Below are 16,512 nucleotides of genomic sequence, written 5' to 3' on the forward strand. Positions count from 1 at the left end.
GCTTCTTTCTATTTTTGACCAACCCCCCAAAAACCACTCATATGGCCTAAGGAACACTGATCAGGAGTAGCAGCTGTCCCAAGCCAAGATGCTATGATTTTTCAAAACCTAGGAATGTATGACAGTTCCTAAAAGCAATCTAACCAATGCCCACTGGAAGCAAAATCATCTCCAGCTGAATCAGAGCTTCTTTGGTCAGTTTTCAATGACAAGTCCCACAGGGCAATTAGCTCTTAAGTTCACACTCTGAGCTTTCTTTTATTCCATACACAGGTCTACCTCACTCACACTGTCTAGATACTACTACACAGGAGAGTAAATCCGGATCCTTATAGGGGTGTTCTTGCAAAGTTCTGTTCCTCTTCTTTCAGCTCACTTTCCCTTAAAATTCAGCAGACAGAGATACAGGACCTACAAACAACAGCCTGTTTTTAACTACACATCCTTGATTACTGTAAATCCTGTGTTCTGAATAGTGCTTAGACCAGGAGCGTGCAGCTCCCATGTGGGTGGACCACCAAGACTGACGGCCAGCACCAAGCTGCAGCTGCAGGGCACAGCAGAGCGGCCACCCAGCTCTTTGTGGGCGACTGCTAACTGGCTGCCACAAACCCCAGCCAGCGTGTGGCACGTGGCTGGCAGAAACCCGGTCCCAAGGGAAACGTACACAGGCATCACTGCTGTCAGCTGCACCTAATATCCCCCTCCTCCTTCAATGTACTCATGACACAAGTTTCCCTCTCCTTTTGCATGCAATACCCTCCCTTCTGTCTACCCTCACTTCCGCAGGACTTAGGTCTCCTCTCCCCCACAGCAACCCCACAATCCATCACAGCAGTCCTCCTTGTTCCTTACTTCCCAGATCCCTCCCCACACACAGACACAGAATACCCCCACGCTGTTCCCATATTAACCTCAAGTTCCTGCTTCCCCAGCCTCCCACACTGCTGGCTCGCTGCATTAAGCTCCTTTCCTAGTGCTCCCAGGCTCCTCTGCCCTCTGCCATGGCCCTTGCTCCCTCCTTTCCAAACTCCTCTCATCCTCTCTACTTTCCTGCCCTTCAAACCCCTTCTGCACCTAAGGAGTCTCAACAACAGACTTCCCGGCATCCCAAGAAGAAGAACCAGCATCTCTAGCTGCCACCTTCTGAAGTCCCCAGGCCCCCAGCACTGACATGCTCCCTGACGCAGATGGCAGAACACCTCAGAGAAAGAAGTCACACCTTGACTTGGCATATTGCTCTCAAATGAAGACTCACATTAAGGTGAAAATACCATCTGACAAACTGTATGTTGTGTAGGCCTGATTAAGACCCATCAAACGGACCTGCTGCTTGTGCCAATAAAAGTAAATGATCACACTGGCAGGTTGTCATTTCCCACATAAGTCGGCGTTTTGTCAACTCTCACAAGCTGTCAGTTGCAGGGCAATGGAAATCCAAGAGCCTCAGACCCTTCTGAAGTGGATGACGTCCTAATGAACGCAAGCTTTCAGTCCATTCTTCCTAGTTCTGACCTTTTCTCCTTATCTCCGTGCTGCCCCAGCCTGGCTCTTATTCCTCATCCAGTTCTGGTTCACTTTTCCTCCTCAGTTTTAGTCAAGGTGCCTTTTGCACACATTGGGCATAATTACCGTGATCATTCAGAGCACAGACCATGTTTGAGCTCTCAGTTTCTTTGCTTAGTACCACAATCCACTTGATGGTTTGATCTTTGAGCTCTTTGGTTTGAGCTCTCAGTTTCTTTGCTTAGTACCACAATCCATACTGACTACCAGAGCTGTAGAGAGTTAAATTACATTCAGAAACGTGCACATGCTGACCTAACTGACTTCACTTCCACACAGACTTCTGGTATGTCAAAACATTACAATTAGGGCAAAATCAGGGGAGCAGAACAGCAAACAGTGAAGCCTTAAAACAACAACTCCCCTAAGAAGTTTTGTGCCTGTGCTTTAAAACAAACAGGCACTTGAACCTCTCAACAGAACAGCTGTGTATTTTAATCATGTGCCTGGTCAATCAGCATTTATATCTATAACCTGATTTTATGTGCCAGATTGCTGAGGCTTTCCAAAGTCCAGCCAAAGCCAAACAGACAGTGCAGAAAAAAAATCAGCCTATAGAAATAAATTTTGCAGGAGCAACAACCTAAAAATGCCTCATAATGGGAAATACCACATAATCGCAAATATGGATGAAGTTGGGAGCTCTGAACATGATGACAAATGGTAAATAAATTTTAAATATAAAGCCAGTTTTGCTTAGAGGCACAGGTCAACTGAAAGTAAAAAACCCCACCATCTTCAGGAAAACAACCCTCAAAACTGAAGCAGTAATACAGTATTTTCTTGGTGGTTTGATCTTTGATCCAAATGAATACACCAATGACTTCCAAGTCTGACATACTGCCCTACCAACAGGGCAATGCCTGCCAGGCAGGCACCCTACCAGAAAAGCCTCAAAAAATCCAGTGTCTCCATTTGGCCTAGACTGGGATGGCAATTTCTGTCATGAGGACAGACTCTTTTGCTTGCAGAAGCCAAATTTTTGCTAGTGACCAGGTGTGTGTGCTGAACACAACAATCCATCCATCCAAAGCTGAAAAACAGGGACATTTAAACCATTTAGATATAATAACGCCTTTATAGCATCAGTTGCTGCTGAGCACTCCGATCTCTGCCCCTTAGCTGCTTCAGGATTTAACATTAAGAAACGCAGCATATCGCTGATTTAAGTGTACTTACTCATCATAAATCATACATGTTTCAAGAGACTCTATAGTCCCAGCTGTCTTCAAAAATAGCTTCAGATATACGTTCCCATTAACTCTAGCTATAAAAATAACGCAGCCGACCGTAAAAAAAGAGGCATAGTTGTGGATCTACCACAAAGTAAGTTTCCTGCGTTGCTAGTTAAAACGTGGCTACTGATACAGACATCTTGTGCAGCACCACCACCACCTCCTGGACAAGGCAAGCACGGCTGCAGGATGAGCCAGCGTCCCTTCCAACCGCCTTACAGACAGGGAGCCCCTTCACAAGCCCCGAGGCATGCCCGGCTGTACTCATTACCGGAAACCCTGTCCAACAAGCTGTGCCATTCACCACAGAGGGTCACCGCTCCTGCTACACTAACTGCTGCCCCGCAGCACCAGCGCAGCGAGAAAGTCTCCAGTTACACCACTTTCCCCTAGTTGTTCCCCAAGTACAGTCACGTGGACCAGACTGCTTCCCACTAGGAATCACAGCTGAAAGCCTCAATGCTAATGGCAACAGTTTGGCTTAGGTAAAAGCTCACCGAGTTGCCTGTTCTTGCTGTTACTGAGTTAGGGAAACAAATTCTACAGCATTTGTGCCCAAGTAATGTCTTAAATTTACATGTCTTCATTTGGCAATAAACTACACTATAATTCTGTGTATCACGTATGATTGTAAAGGAGAAATTCACACAAATGTGGGTACCACTATGCTTGTTTAATCACAACGCAGAGCTGGGCCACCACCTCAGTGAGTGGCAGAGAACAAAGTGACGCAGCACAGCTTATATACACGTACCAAATCATTAGTCGATGTCCGAAGTATTTACAAGTTTCTTTAGAAGTCAATTCTGCGAAACCGTCACCTGGCCCTGTCCCAGTTGCTTCATCTATTGGGTTCCAGCTGCCTCAGTTCCAAGGTCCTCCTCAGATCATGACCTTCTTTCTGCCTGCTTTAACTCACACAATCCTTCAAGCACACTTTTATAGAAGTAAAATATCTCCTTGTGCTTGCTCCTACTGACGCAACCCCTGAAATACTCTCCTTTTTGCTGTTCTTGCTTTTGGAGATAGCTAGACATTGCATGCCTCCTCAGTCCTTCTCTGTCACTTCAGTCCTGCAGATATGGCCTACATTTCTTGTTCTGAGATGCAAAGCTGAAGTTGGTTGTACTAATGTGCATTTAACTCATAGGTGCGTTCACAAAACCATTAGGATTGCTCTGTATTACTAAATTTGTGCATCTTTTCAACAGTCGCTGAGCTGTCCAGAAAGCATTATCAGAAAATGTTTTCTGCATCTATTTCTAGATTATTAATAAAAATAATAAAAATGTTACTGTTATTATCTCCATTGTTACACTTGGTCTCATCAACCAGTCTGTGAACAGCATCCACTAATTTCTGTATTTGAATTATCAGCTCATACACCAAGAAACAGAAACGTGTTTTATCTTCAGTCAGGATATCATCTGAGGGGACAAACCAGGTGTCCCAGAACAGGGCAGATGTATTATTGCCCCCTTAATACATCAACAAACCCAAAGTGTCAGAGCGAGGCCACCCTCCCGCGAGGCGCTGCGTGCTAACGCCAAGGGACGGGATGTCTGCGGCAGACACCAATCCTCCTGGAAACCTTAAGGAATATTTTGGGTGCCTGCTTAATTTGCCTGGCTCAGAAGGCTCCAGGCCAAATTTATTACTGGAGTTCCACCAGGAAGTGTTTTTTTCTTCTTGTGACAGGCTTGAAAAAGCCACTGAGCTTTCCGACCCTCTTTCCTCTCCTGCTGTAGGCCCAAGTATCACAACTTGCTCTCTTCCACCCCGGCTAGCAGCGAGCCTTGCCTGGCTCAGTTCCAGAAGATGTCTGGTGTTGCCCAGAACAGGAGACAGGAGCAAGCGCACCTACCGGGCGCCCGCAGCCGCGGTCCCCCCGAGCTCCCCCGCGGCACCCAGCACCCAGGCACCAGGGACGGGACATGGCAGCGCTGGGCACAGCGCGGGGCGCCCTGCGCCGGGGAGGGAGACCTCCACACCGGCTGCAGCCTCTGCCGCTGCCCACCCTGTCGGGGCAGCCGCGGGCAAGGCCGGGCCGGGCCAGCCTCCCCGGGTCTCGCTGCAGGGAACCCCGGGCCGCCGGCCTGAGGCGGCGCCGCGGCGCTCTCCTCTCACGGGGCTCGCAGCGGGAGGTGGGAACCGTCGGGTCCGAGGCCCGGCGACCGCGGGCCGCGCAGGCCCAGCCCCAGCCCCGAGCTCAGCCCCAGGCCCAGGCCCAGCCCCAGGCTCAGCGCCAGGCCCCTGCCCCGGCCCCCGCGCCCACCCCGACGACGGCCGCTCCCCCCGGCACGTGACGCGAGGCGGCGGGCGCGTTGCTGGGGCCGACCAGCGCCGCGCGCTGGCAGCACGTGACCGGCGGGGCGCTCTCGCGAGCGCCGGCCCCGCCCCTCCCCCCGGCTGCGGCGAAGGAGACGGAAGCGGCCGCGGCCCGACGGGACCCAGAGCGGAGGCGCGTCCCCCCCCCCCCTCCCCCGCTCGCCCCCGGCCCGGGCCCTGCACGCCCGCCGAGGTGAGAACCGGCGGTTGCTCGCCGCGTCCGCGCTCCACGGCCCGGCCCGGCCCGGCCCGCTCCGCTCCGCTCGGAGGCAGCCCTGGCCTAGGCCGAGGCTGAGGCCTGAGCCTGGGCCTGGCCGCCGGCGCGGGCCCTCGCCCGGGGCCCGGCTCCCAGCCGCGCCCCGAGCCCTCTCCTGAGGGGCGGGTGGGCCCTGGGCCGCTCCGTGCCGGCCGGGTGGCGCCTGGCGTCACCCCGGGAGGGGCCGGTGCCCAGTGCCGCCGAGGGTTTCTCTGCCGTAAGCGCGAACGGCTGGGGCGGGCGGCGGGGGCAGGCCGCGGTGCGCGGGCGCTTTGCGGGGTGCAGGTAATCTCGGGGCTGGCTGGAGACCCCGCGGGTTACCTGCGGTGCGTTCTCCCTGTGCGCGCAGGCAGGCACGTGTTCCAGCTTTCGCTTGTAGAAGTAGCTTGGGAGTAGCCGAACGGTGCAGAAATCGAGGTAAGTGGCTCTCTGTGGCCAAACAGCCCGTTACTGAAGTTTAGCGAGTTGTGTTTTTAATATTTTGGTAATAGCTTGTCTTGCTGTTTATCGGTTTCACTTTACTTGCACCACGAGAGGTCATTAAAAATCAGCGAGCTTATTTTTGATGCATTTTGTGTGTGTTTGTTTCTTGCAGATGTCAGAAGACCTCGCTAAGCAGTTAGCTAGCTACAAAGCTCAGCTTCAGCAAGTTGAGGCTGCCTTATCTGGGAATGCAGAGAATGAAGATTTACTAAAACTGAAGAAAGACTTACAGGTGAGAGAGAACTTGAGGGTATGAGTAGCTGAAACTTTAGGGTTGTTAGGAAGTATTTAATATTTCCCAAATATTTGCGTTGCAGCAAAAGTATATACTTAGTGGGTTTGTTACTTTCTTTTTGCATACTTTTGATACAATTATGGTAGGGTTGGTTTGAAAAAAAAACCAGCGTGGCCTGTTTTAAACCTGTCTTGTAGATTAGTATAAAAGATGTATTAATTTATATAGCAAAATCTTCAACTTTAGATTTATTTAGATTTTTAGAGTGATGAAAGATATGCCAGTGCTGTCTTTACTGTCTCTCTTTATTTTCTTTTTAAGCATTTATCAGAAAGTCATCATTTTTTGCTGCTTTTATTATGCTGAAGCCTGATGGTTGGGCTTAACATGGTGCCTTTCTGCTTATTTTTGAGATATCAAATCATTTGATCCAGAATCTGTTTATTCATGACATGCATTTGCAATGATAAAAGCTTCAGACTATAGTTTGTATTCCATGTGTATCTAAGCCTTGATTGTGTTAAGGTTTTTATATGAGAAAGGAAAAGAGTAGTATTCTTTGTTTGCCACCTGTAGTTTTTCAAACATCTGAGAGCATATCATGTTCTTAAGAGCTAAGAAACTTGTCTGGGTCTTAGCGTCTTGTTCAGTGACAGGAAGGCCACCAGCCTAATTTTAAGTCAATAAGTGGTCTTTTAGATTCTTGTGCATATGAAGACACATTGGCATATAAAAAAACCTAGCAGTACTGTTAAAATTTGTCATGAGAGTGCAAGATGCTGCTTCATTTCTGTTGTGGATTGCTTTAGCCATCAGGTCTAAAAATATGTAAAACTACCCGGTACAAGATTCAGTAACCACTAATCTGTGGAAGTAACAGCAATAAAAATGATGCTTCAACCAAAATGAGTAGTGCCTCAAATCGGTGATCTTTAGAATTCTTTTTAAATTACAACGGCTTTGTGCCCACAAGGCACTTTATAGATCATCTTAATGTCCTTTGTTGTACACTGTTAAAAGCATGTGTATATTTTTATATTTTTAAAATGCACAGCAAAACCCATATGGGATGATATTTCCGATACCAACACGACCTCGGCTTTGATATGCAGAGATCATTGATGTGAAAGGACAACTTGCAAACTTTTTAATAAAAGCTTTCTGCACAGAATGGGGAAGATCTTTACACTTTCGTCCCCAAAAGGTTTGCTATCCATATGTTCCAACTTGAAAATGACATAATGTTTTGCAGACTTAATATATGCCAACCAAACTATTGTAAAAATGGGTTTGATGCTTCAGTGTTCCAACTCAGCAGCTTTTTGTCTATTCAAAAAGATTGTTACTGTGTAATTGAAACATTTTTTTTTTCTGTCTTAAATAGTGATGCACTGGTGCATTTCATACACTTGGCTTATTCTTGAGTAATAAGATTGAAATAAATATTAGAAGAAATTTTTTTAAGTACTTAGCTTTTCACTTTTTGTTTCACTGAAGCACTTCTAGGACAGTGTCTGTGCACCCAAGAACCAAACTTACCTTTTGTATCAAGAATTGATGGCAGCTGTCATCTTTTGTAATTGGAGATAATAACTGTGGGCATTGTGTTCTGGAGTGTAGAGCTCTGTCTGGCTTTGTAAAGACCAGCTGGTCAGGAAAAATCTTGGCAAACTCTAACTAGTATTCTCTGCAGGTCACACCTTCGTGTCACAGGGATGTGGCAGCGAGCCATATTGTTGAACCCATTTGGCTGTACTGAGCTGCTATGGTAGTCTAAGTTGTGCTCAGAAATTTTCTTTGAATGAGCCAGTCTGTTAAAGACTTTAGAACTATCTCGTGGGTTGTAATAAAAATGTTTCTGTCTTGTGTGCTTAGCACTATGATAGATGGATATCAGATGAAGATTTTTGCCAAAAGTTTGCTATTGTGTAGCCTGGTGTGTAAGTGACTTCATCAAATTCAAAGAATCCTTGGTAGACTTGTCTGAATTTGTTCACATTTGAGTTCTACAATAAGACATCTGTGAATTTGGCAAGAATAAGTCAATAGTTTCATATAACTAGTAGTCTGCGTAACTGAAACGCTCACTTTAAGGTAGCTTGTGCCTGGTGTGATGTATTTGATCTGCTGAGATAAGATACATATTTCAAACCACAATGCCTCTTGGATTTGTGGAATACAGCTATTTATGTGTTGAGGAATAGTGTGGGATTTTCCATCTGGGAGGAAAAATCAGGCTAATGCTCTGTGTTCTGCGCAGAGCTCTCAAATTAGGTAACTTGATAACTAAAATCTGTTCTGGTTTAGCTGTAGTGTTATGGAAATTGGAGACCAAATTAGTAGAAGTAACTGTAGGCATGTTTCTGTGCTTACAGTCGCTAGTGATTGCGCTTACAGTTGCACTTGTTTTAGAGGAGCTGCTAGTTAACAAAGAGCAGAACTTTGGTTAGGAAAGTGTTGGAAATTAAGAGCTGCAACAGAAACAAACTGTTAGGCCATTCATGCCAGTTGTATAGTTTATCAGATAAAAATGCATGCAAGTTTATATTGTATTAACTTCTTATTCTTGAACTGCTTATGATCCTTTAGGTTCTTGAGGAATGAAGAACAGCTGCTTTACTGTAAAGCTTTTTATTTTTTTACTGCTTTACTGTTTTCCGAAGCTAGTCGTTGTATACACCCATAGCTGAACTAGGATGTGAAGCTGGGAGGAAAGTTCAGGCTCCACCGAGCCTCAGCTGAACATTGTTTGTCTGTAACCCTCCCCTAATATAAATATTCACTGTTACTTAGTAGAGTGACAATGGTTCATGCTGAGATACTCAAAGAACTGAAGAATTTTTCTTCAAGGATTGCAGAGTTGCTTTGCCTTATACAGAAATTTTAAATGGCCTCTTAGGTGCTGGCTCCTTTGACTTTTAACACTAGTGAAAACCAGTGGTCTTGATTGTACAGAATAAGAATATAATATTGACAGGATGTTGGGGAGGGGCTTTTGCATGCTTCTGTCTGTGAATGGGTAATACTTAAAGGAAATGGAAAAATTTGTTACTTTGTTACTTGTCTTGTAGGACTAGCAAGGGAAGGCCTGACCCGAAATGTTAAGGTCAGGGAATGTAGAGAAAAACAAATGCTTACATCAAAATGACTTAAGGAACTCAATTTCTTTAGCATGCACCTGAATGCTCTCTGTAAATGAGAGGGCTATACAAAGTGGCAGTCTTGCAAGGTACTTTCCACCCTGGCTCTGGGTGCTTCAGTTCAGCCAATCCACATGCTTTTGAGTAAACTGAAAAAATGTTTTATCACTTAGAAATGCTGCAGTCATACTTGTAGTTGTGTGTTTGAAAGATTACTGTATATAATATAGCCAGCCATTCCCAAAGGGGAAAGAATAGAAGGAACAGCCAGCTACGCAGAGAAGTGTTGTGTTCTTTCACATTTTGCCTTCAGAGCACTGTCCTGCTGAATACTTGCTCTGCTGCCACATGTGTGGTTTGCGGTCAACAGCCAACATCACATGTAGCCATGTGTAGTCACACCGTTGATTTTTCCTTTGTTTTTTATTGAGACGGTCTAGCTGTGCCTTTGTGTCTATAGATAAACAATTAATCTAGGAAAAAAATGCTATAATAAGAATAGGCTGCATTTTGAAAATTTGAGGGGGGAATCAACAATACTGCGATACAGTGAGGACCGTACATCTTTTTATCTACGTTGGCAATGAGTAAGTTTAGTTAAATGATTAAAAAAACCAAACTTAGTCCACTCTATATCAGCTATGAATTTAATATAGTAACTTGATAACTTAAAAAAAAAATAATGAAACTAGTGAGCTTGGGGTAAAAATATGCATGGTAACAGAGTTTGAATAATTGTTCTTTGTGGGTTTTTTGTCTTTTTATAGGAAGTCATAGAATTAACCAAAGATCTCCTTTCAACGCAACCTTCGGAAACTCTTGCAAGTTCTGACAGTTCTGCTTCTGCTCTGCCCAGTCACTCCTGGAAGGTTGGGGATAGGTGTATGGCAATATGGAGTGAGGATGGACAGTAAGTGTAGAAAACTTCTCTAACAGTTACATGAAATAGTTCAATGGTAAGAGACTTTCATTCAGTTTGAACTGCCACTAGGGTGTCTAAAACAAAAAATAAATTAGGAAATAAATCTGATATTAGGTATTCTTGTACTGTCTGTATTAAAGATCAGTATTTTAGATAAAAAGAAAAAAGATGTGGAGTCATTTTTTAGAAATGCCTTATTTGTCACTAACTTTATAAAAGTAGGGTAGCTTTGGTAAATTACTATTTGTTAATGTAAAAAATGGCAGACTTTCATGAACTGATCTGTCAGGGCGGTCTTTTTGTAAAGGTTTCAGGATGTGTAATTCATAATTTGTCATTGCATTCATGCATATGTAATTGATTACTATTAAGAAGAATCCTTGCTGTATCTCCATTTGTGCCTCTAACCGGAAATCAGTTTTAACTGGAAATGCTGGGTTTGGCTATGAAATAACTAGCCATGTAATGTAATGATAGAACAAATCAACCTTTTGGATTGGACCCTGTTACATTAGCCTGGGAAGCTCTGGGAACCCAAGCAGTTCATTCTGATTTCATAATACTTGAAATAAACATTCTAAAATTCCTTTCCATACTGCAAAACATATAACTGTTGCAGCTTTTTAAAAATTACTATTTACGCAGGACTAATATGCCAATCATTGCCACTTTGAGACGAGCTCTGTTGTTCAGCAAATGTGGTTCTATTAACAATATAGTAACCACATAGAGAGATACTGGTATAGCTGTTGATGTCTTGGGTAGAAAACAAACCTAAAAGTGAGCAGTTTCTCTGTCACAGATTATTAATGACTAAAATGCTTTTGTGTAAGAAAAATTGAATCTTACCGTCTTAGGTCACCGCTGGGTCCTTCTTGCTCTGATCACTGGGTTAGAGGATCAGGGCTTGGGGAAGAATGTCCACTGAAGTGGATCTTATTGGACTTAATTGTATTGTGCTTTTTTTTTTTTTTTTTTACGCCCCTGCTTCTTTTGCAACATTCCTTAACTGCCCAGTGTCACATGAAGAGCTAGCCAGAGATTAATACTTTTTACCTCATGCAGTTTGGGTTTCCACGTATTTTCATCTAGCTCAACTCAAGATGGTGTTAGCCCACTGAAATTGCACAAGAAATTGATTTAGTGTTAACTGAAGCATTGTCTATGAAACATCTCATCTTATTCCTCTGTTTGCTTTAGATGTATCCTTTTGCTCCAAATTTAGACTCTTGTCTCTTACTCTTTCCCATTACGAGGTCAGTTTGACCAAAATTTCTGCTAAAATTCCAGAACTGTTATTTTAAATTACTAAGAAAGCTTTTAATTTTGCAAGTGTTGAAGAGAGAATACTTTGAAAGCTTTGGGTTTTCTTAATTCTTTTTCATATGGAGAAAAATGGAACTAAAGCTTTGCTCTTGTGAGGTGACATTTTCTGAAACTCCTCAGTGAATACAGTATTTTGTTGGTGTGAGTGGTTTTTTTTTCAGTCTCATGACCTGACAGAACTAGAACCAAATGAGGATAGCTGATTAGATTTGCCCCAGCGTTAATCATTAGTCTTGGTAATTGTGACGCTATTGCTTCTTGATGCTAGAGGTCAAATACAGCAGATTCCAGACTTTGTACAGGTGTCCCTTTTGACCTTAAGAAAATGATCTTTTGGTTTGATTTGTGTATCGTCCCTGAAGGCCGGTATTTGAAAATATTTTACTTAATGCCATTAGCTGGCTGACAGTTTAGGTGTTGAAGGGCTGAGTATTAAAGCTTTACTCACATGCTTACAGCCATGATATCTTTACAGGTGTTATGAAGCTGAGATTGAAGAAATAGATGAGGAGAATGGAACAGCTGCGGTCACATTTGCTGGATATGGCAATGCTGAAGTTACGCCTCTGTTCAACCTCAAGCCTGTGGAAGAGGGAAGAAAAGCAAAAGAGGACAGTGGCAACAAACCCATGTCCAAGTAAGTAATACACAGGCAGAAGTCTGAACGCTTTGGGGGGTGTTTTTTTCCTCTCCCAGGTATAAAAATAGGTTAATGAAATAGAACATCTTTTTTTGAGATTTTACATCTCTTTAACACGTTCAAATATTTGCTTGAAAAAGGATCTTAAATCAATCTAGCATGTAATTTTTGGTAGATCATTGTGGCTGGTATCATGTGTGTTATGTATCCTGGCAAGATAACATCATAGGCTTTGGGTTTACTCAGGTGATGCCATTTCAAGATATCAAGTATGTAAGAGGTAGATTAAAAAAAGTTAGTACTTTTTCGTTGACAGCAGAGAGCCTACAGGTTTCAGGACAGATCTAGTGGAGGATCTGTGATCTGGCAAACTATGATCTGGTGTAAGAAGAAAGACTTCTGCTTCTGCCCCATCCCTGTGTTAGGATAGCTGTGTTGACCCCATCGCAGGGGAGATATGCTTTACTCAATATCCTGCTGTGTCTAATACAGAAGGGTATTTTTATAGACTGAAAACATTTTAATGGGGGGTGGGGAGAAGGTGGTACAGTTTTGGAGTTTGTTGTAGGCAAGGATTCCTTCCTTAAGAGATCGTTGTGAGGGATGCAGCATTGTGGCTTGGGTCGACTGCTTGAACCTTCCTTATCTTTACCGAAGCAACTTATCTTTGTTCTTTTCCTTCCATCCCTATCCAATGCTTGGTAGCATGAGAGCCCTGCAGACCTCCAAAAAAGTTTGGGCTTTTCTCTCTAATGGGCAATTTTAAATTTTCTAAACCCTAGATGTTTCTGCAGTGTAGAAGTGCTGATAGGTACACTTTCAGTTTCAGAAGGGAATTGCATGTAGTCCCATGGGTTGTTGCATTTGGCATGGTCTTAATCGGGTAGCAGTGGTGGTTGTTCTTATGTTCAAATATATAAATAAGCAAGATAGTGCTTATGCATGGAAAGACTAGTTTGCTCTTTTTTTCTAGAAGTGGAGAATATTTACAAGCTTTGTTTTCTGTCATTTACTTTTGGAAAACTTCTGTGCATGTCTGTCTTACAGGGGATTTAGTTTCTTACAGGAAAAGGCACAAGTATAAAATGTCTCTTTTCCTTCTCTCCAGAAAAGAGATGATAGCCCAGCAACGAGAGTATAAAAAGAAGAAAGCTTTGAAAAAAGCTCAGAGAATTAAAGAACTTGAACAGGAACGAGAGGACCAGAAAGTCAAGTGGCAACAGTTTAACAACAGAGCCTATTCTAAGAACAAAAAAGGCCAGGTTGGTTTGGTTTTGTCAGTATGTGAATAACAGGGTGTAGACTTCTATGCAGTACTTCGGGAGAGAGGAGGAAGTGGTTTTTAAAGGGGGTTCATCCTTGGGCTTCTGAAGTGTGCAGTTTGGTATTCTGTAAACTTAAAAGGCCTGGTTTTGTACTGGGTGACTTTGGAGGAGTGCTCTTTTAAGAGACTGAGCTTGCACTTAGCTTGGAGAGCTGGGCTCACTGTCAGCTGCCAGGTGGTGTTTGTTGGAGCTTAGAACCTGAGGGTCTGTCTAAACCTCCAAGCCTGACTTGTGTTTGTGACCTGGCAGACAGGGTGCCAAGTAATTGTCCTGGAATAGTAAGCATAATGCAGAAGGGTAGCAAGGACATTTTAAAGCCTTATTTCATTTTTATCGTGGCTTGACAGCTGCCAGACATAGTGGTAAAACTTCAGTCTTCCTTATGAACAATTGTTAGAGATCAACTTATGAAAGAATTTTATTCATTATTGGCCTGACCCAAGGACCTGAGTACCATGATGACATGCAGTACTTAGATGCCAGGAAGTTCCCAGCTCTGTTGTCTCACTTGCTGATAACACGCCACGGATGGGCTAGCCTTTAGAAAGTGTGCCCATCTATAGAGTAAGAAGCTGAGACTACTGAAGCCCTTCAAATGATAATGATTGCTTGTTTTTTTAAGAGCCAGTTAGTAGTTACTCAGAAATGGTGTTTTCTGTTTCATTTGCAGGTAAAAAGGAGTATTTTTGCTTCCCCTGAGAGTGTAACTGGCAAGGTTGGAGTTGGAACATGCGGAATTGCAGACAAACCTATGACACAGTATCAAGATACCTCTAAATATAATGTCAGGCATTTGATGCCTCAGTAACGGGGGAAAAAGGTGGAACTTCATCTCTGCAGGGCTTTACACTTATCTTTTTATCATTATATTTTTCTAAAAGTAAATTATTTGTTGGCACATAGTGAGTAGTCCATTTTGTCACCATCACTTTGGCTTCAGCTGATACAAGCCTTAAATCTCCAGCTACTGATTTGACCCCCCCATCGTTAAACTTTTTGTAGTTGCATTAAAATACATTCTGCAGGTAAATGCTTTCATGAACTGCTGTTGCCTGTTATTCTGAAAGCAGCAGTTATCTGCAGCTTTGACCTTCCATTCATATTAGCAGTGAAGGTTTTTTTTTTTTGTTTTGTTTTTTCCTTAAGAAAAGTGGTGGTATAAAACTGGCACTGTAACAGCCTCCCTCGTTTCTGTAGTCACAGTGCTGCCTGCTGTCTTGGTGACAAGCTCAGCATTACAGAGCTGCTGCAGCTCTGGGAGAGAGAGCTAGATGCCATCGTAGCTCATATGTCACATGGAATTGCTAAGGAAGTTGCAATGACTCCCTTACAAACCCACTGAAGATAGATTTGTACAGCTGTAAATGAGAGCAGAACAGGGCCAATAGGATCTTTATTACTAATGATTCATGTGCTAGGAACAATAAATCTGACTTGAATTCCTGTCTGAATTTCCTGTGCTAGAAGTTAAGCAGAGGAGATCCTGGTTTTGGAGTTTTTGTTGTTTTTTTTAAAATAAAGTTTAAATAGGAACTTATTGAAAGGTTATTGAAATGTAACCAGTCATAGGACAAGGTATCTAGACTCCCAGTTCCAAAGTAGAGAACTGTACTTAAGAATATCCACCCCTCCCGAAGGATCAGAGAGTTGGAGAACATAAATGGTTGTGCTTTGGAAAGGAGCCATCATTTCCCCACTTGTAGATCTTGTAGGTTTGGTACGGTCACAGACCTGGAATATGCAGTAACAGCTGGTGTCTGGGCCTCTTCCATCCTGTCAAGTAGAACTGCAGCACAGCAGGTACAAATGCCTAGATCCCACTTAGTTGTGAGTGAGTAAAGGTTAGTCTGAAGTCTTTGTCCTTAAGTAATTGACTGGCTCCAGTGTTCATTGTATCTTCAGCTGTATTACAGTGCTGCTGAACCCCTTCAATTTTATTCAGGAAACCATGTGTAAAAGCTCTCGCTTTTCTTGTATTTTATGTGATTTGCTTTCCTCTGTTACTTGTCTCTCACTTACGGTAGTGGTGCCATCTCTGAACCCGTAACGTGTTTAAAAAAGTTAATGGGTAGCCCTGTATACAATGTAGATATTATTTTTGTAAAATCTAGGGCTGAGTTAATGGACAAGAGTACATCAGCTATTTCCCTCCTTAAATAATTAAAGGGTGTTTCTTGTCCATTAACCCTGACCATTATTTCCCTGTATATTATGTTAATGTAGCTCATTTTGTAATTTGTTAACTAGATCAGGTCACGTCAGCAATTGTTGATGCACTGATTGGTGGAAATGTCCATCAGTTACCTGAGTCACAACTCAAGCTAAACTCTACAACTGGTAGTTTAGAATCCATACATAGAAAAAAGTTCTCCCTATAATGGGAGAAGGTGATTTTTATGAATACAAAGTGTGTTAATTTCAGTTTTGTATGTTTAACTTTTATTAAATAAAGTGTTTAAAATCTGCTGGATATATTTGACAAAGTGTAAGTGTATGTGGTGGTGGGGGGGGAACAGCAAACGATCAGGAAAGCACTAAGTATACAATCTGCTGCACGGCAAAAGCGAATCAGGAGCACTTCACACTTCCTGCAAGATGAAGTAATGTTGCCCAATTCCTAAACTTCACTAGTAGCAGGAAAGGGGTTACATTTTCTGTAGAAAAGCTTGTAACTTAAAATAATCTGACCACTGCTTTTCAGAAAGGGTGTTTGTAGTGTGGACTGTACCCTACAGAGACACATCTCAGCCGTGATGTTAACCAGGTAGTAGTCCTGCTACGTGGACAGCTAACTCATTAAGGAAGGTCACTTCTCTTCCACTGTATCGCTGCTGTGATACAGCTGTAGTGTATCCCTTTCACTATCCAGAAAAAAGTTCAGACTTCTTGAAAACACACAGAACTGGAGTTTCCAGGAAGCCATGAGCTCTTCCTTAACAACACCTGTTCTTTTTGAAAAAACAAAAGTCTTTGGAGAAAGACAATTAATCCATACCTGATACATACTATGTGTGCTCATCTGTTTGATGGATTCCTTGTTCACTAGTCCTGAAGAG

The 16,512-nt window shown here is 43.2% G+C and overlaps 1 protein-coding gene and 1 long non-coding RNA gene across 3 annotated transcripts; one reads left to right on the top strand and one right to left on the bottom strand.

Annotated features, from left to right (window-relative positions):
* Positions 1-5,184: 5,184 nt before the first annotated feature.
* SMNDC1 (survival motor neuron domain containing 1) lies at positions 5,185-15,926 on the top strand. 2 transcript variants are annotated; one of them, XM_056350841.1, is made up of 6 exons: positions 5,185-5,322; positions 5,981-6,100; positions 10,011-10,153; positions 11,967-12,128; positions 13,240-13,393; positions 14,127-15,926. In XM_056350841.1, exons 2-6 carry the CDS (start codon positions 5,981-5,983, stop codon positions 14,262-14,264), a joined length of 717 nt encoding a protein of 238 aa, XP_056206816.1. In that variant the 5' UTR covers positions 5,185-5,322; the 3' UTR covers positions 14,265-15,926. The 2 variants fall into 2 exon arrangements, with proteins under 2 accessions (XP_056206816.1, XP_056206815.1); XM_056350840.1 differs by lacking the exon at positions 5,185-5,322 and adding an exon at positions 5,596-5,802.
* On the bottom strand, positions 11,111-12,030 carry LOC130154635 (uncharacterized). The gene is made up of 2 exons (XR_008823798.1): positions 11,940-12,030; positions 11,111-11,282 (listed from the first exon to the last, which is right to left on the bottom strand). It is a non-coding gene; the product is annotated as an uncharacterized LOC130154635 (long non-coding RNA).
* Positions 15,927-16,512: the final 586 nt, after the last annotated feature.

Source organism: Falco biarmicus, chromosome 9 (assembly GCF_023638135.1).
Source record: "Falco biarmicus isolate bFalBia1 chromosome 9, bFalBia1.pri, whole genome shotgun sequence".
NCBI classification, from domain to species: domain Eukaryota; kingdom Metazoa; phylum Chordata; class Aves; order Falconiformes; family Falconidae; genus Falco; species Falco biarmicus.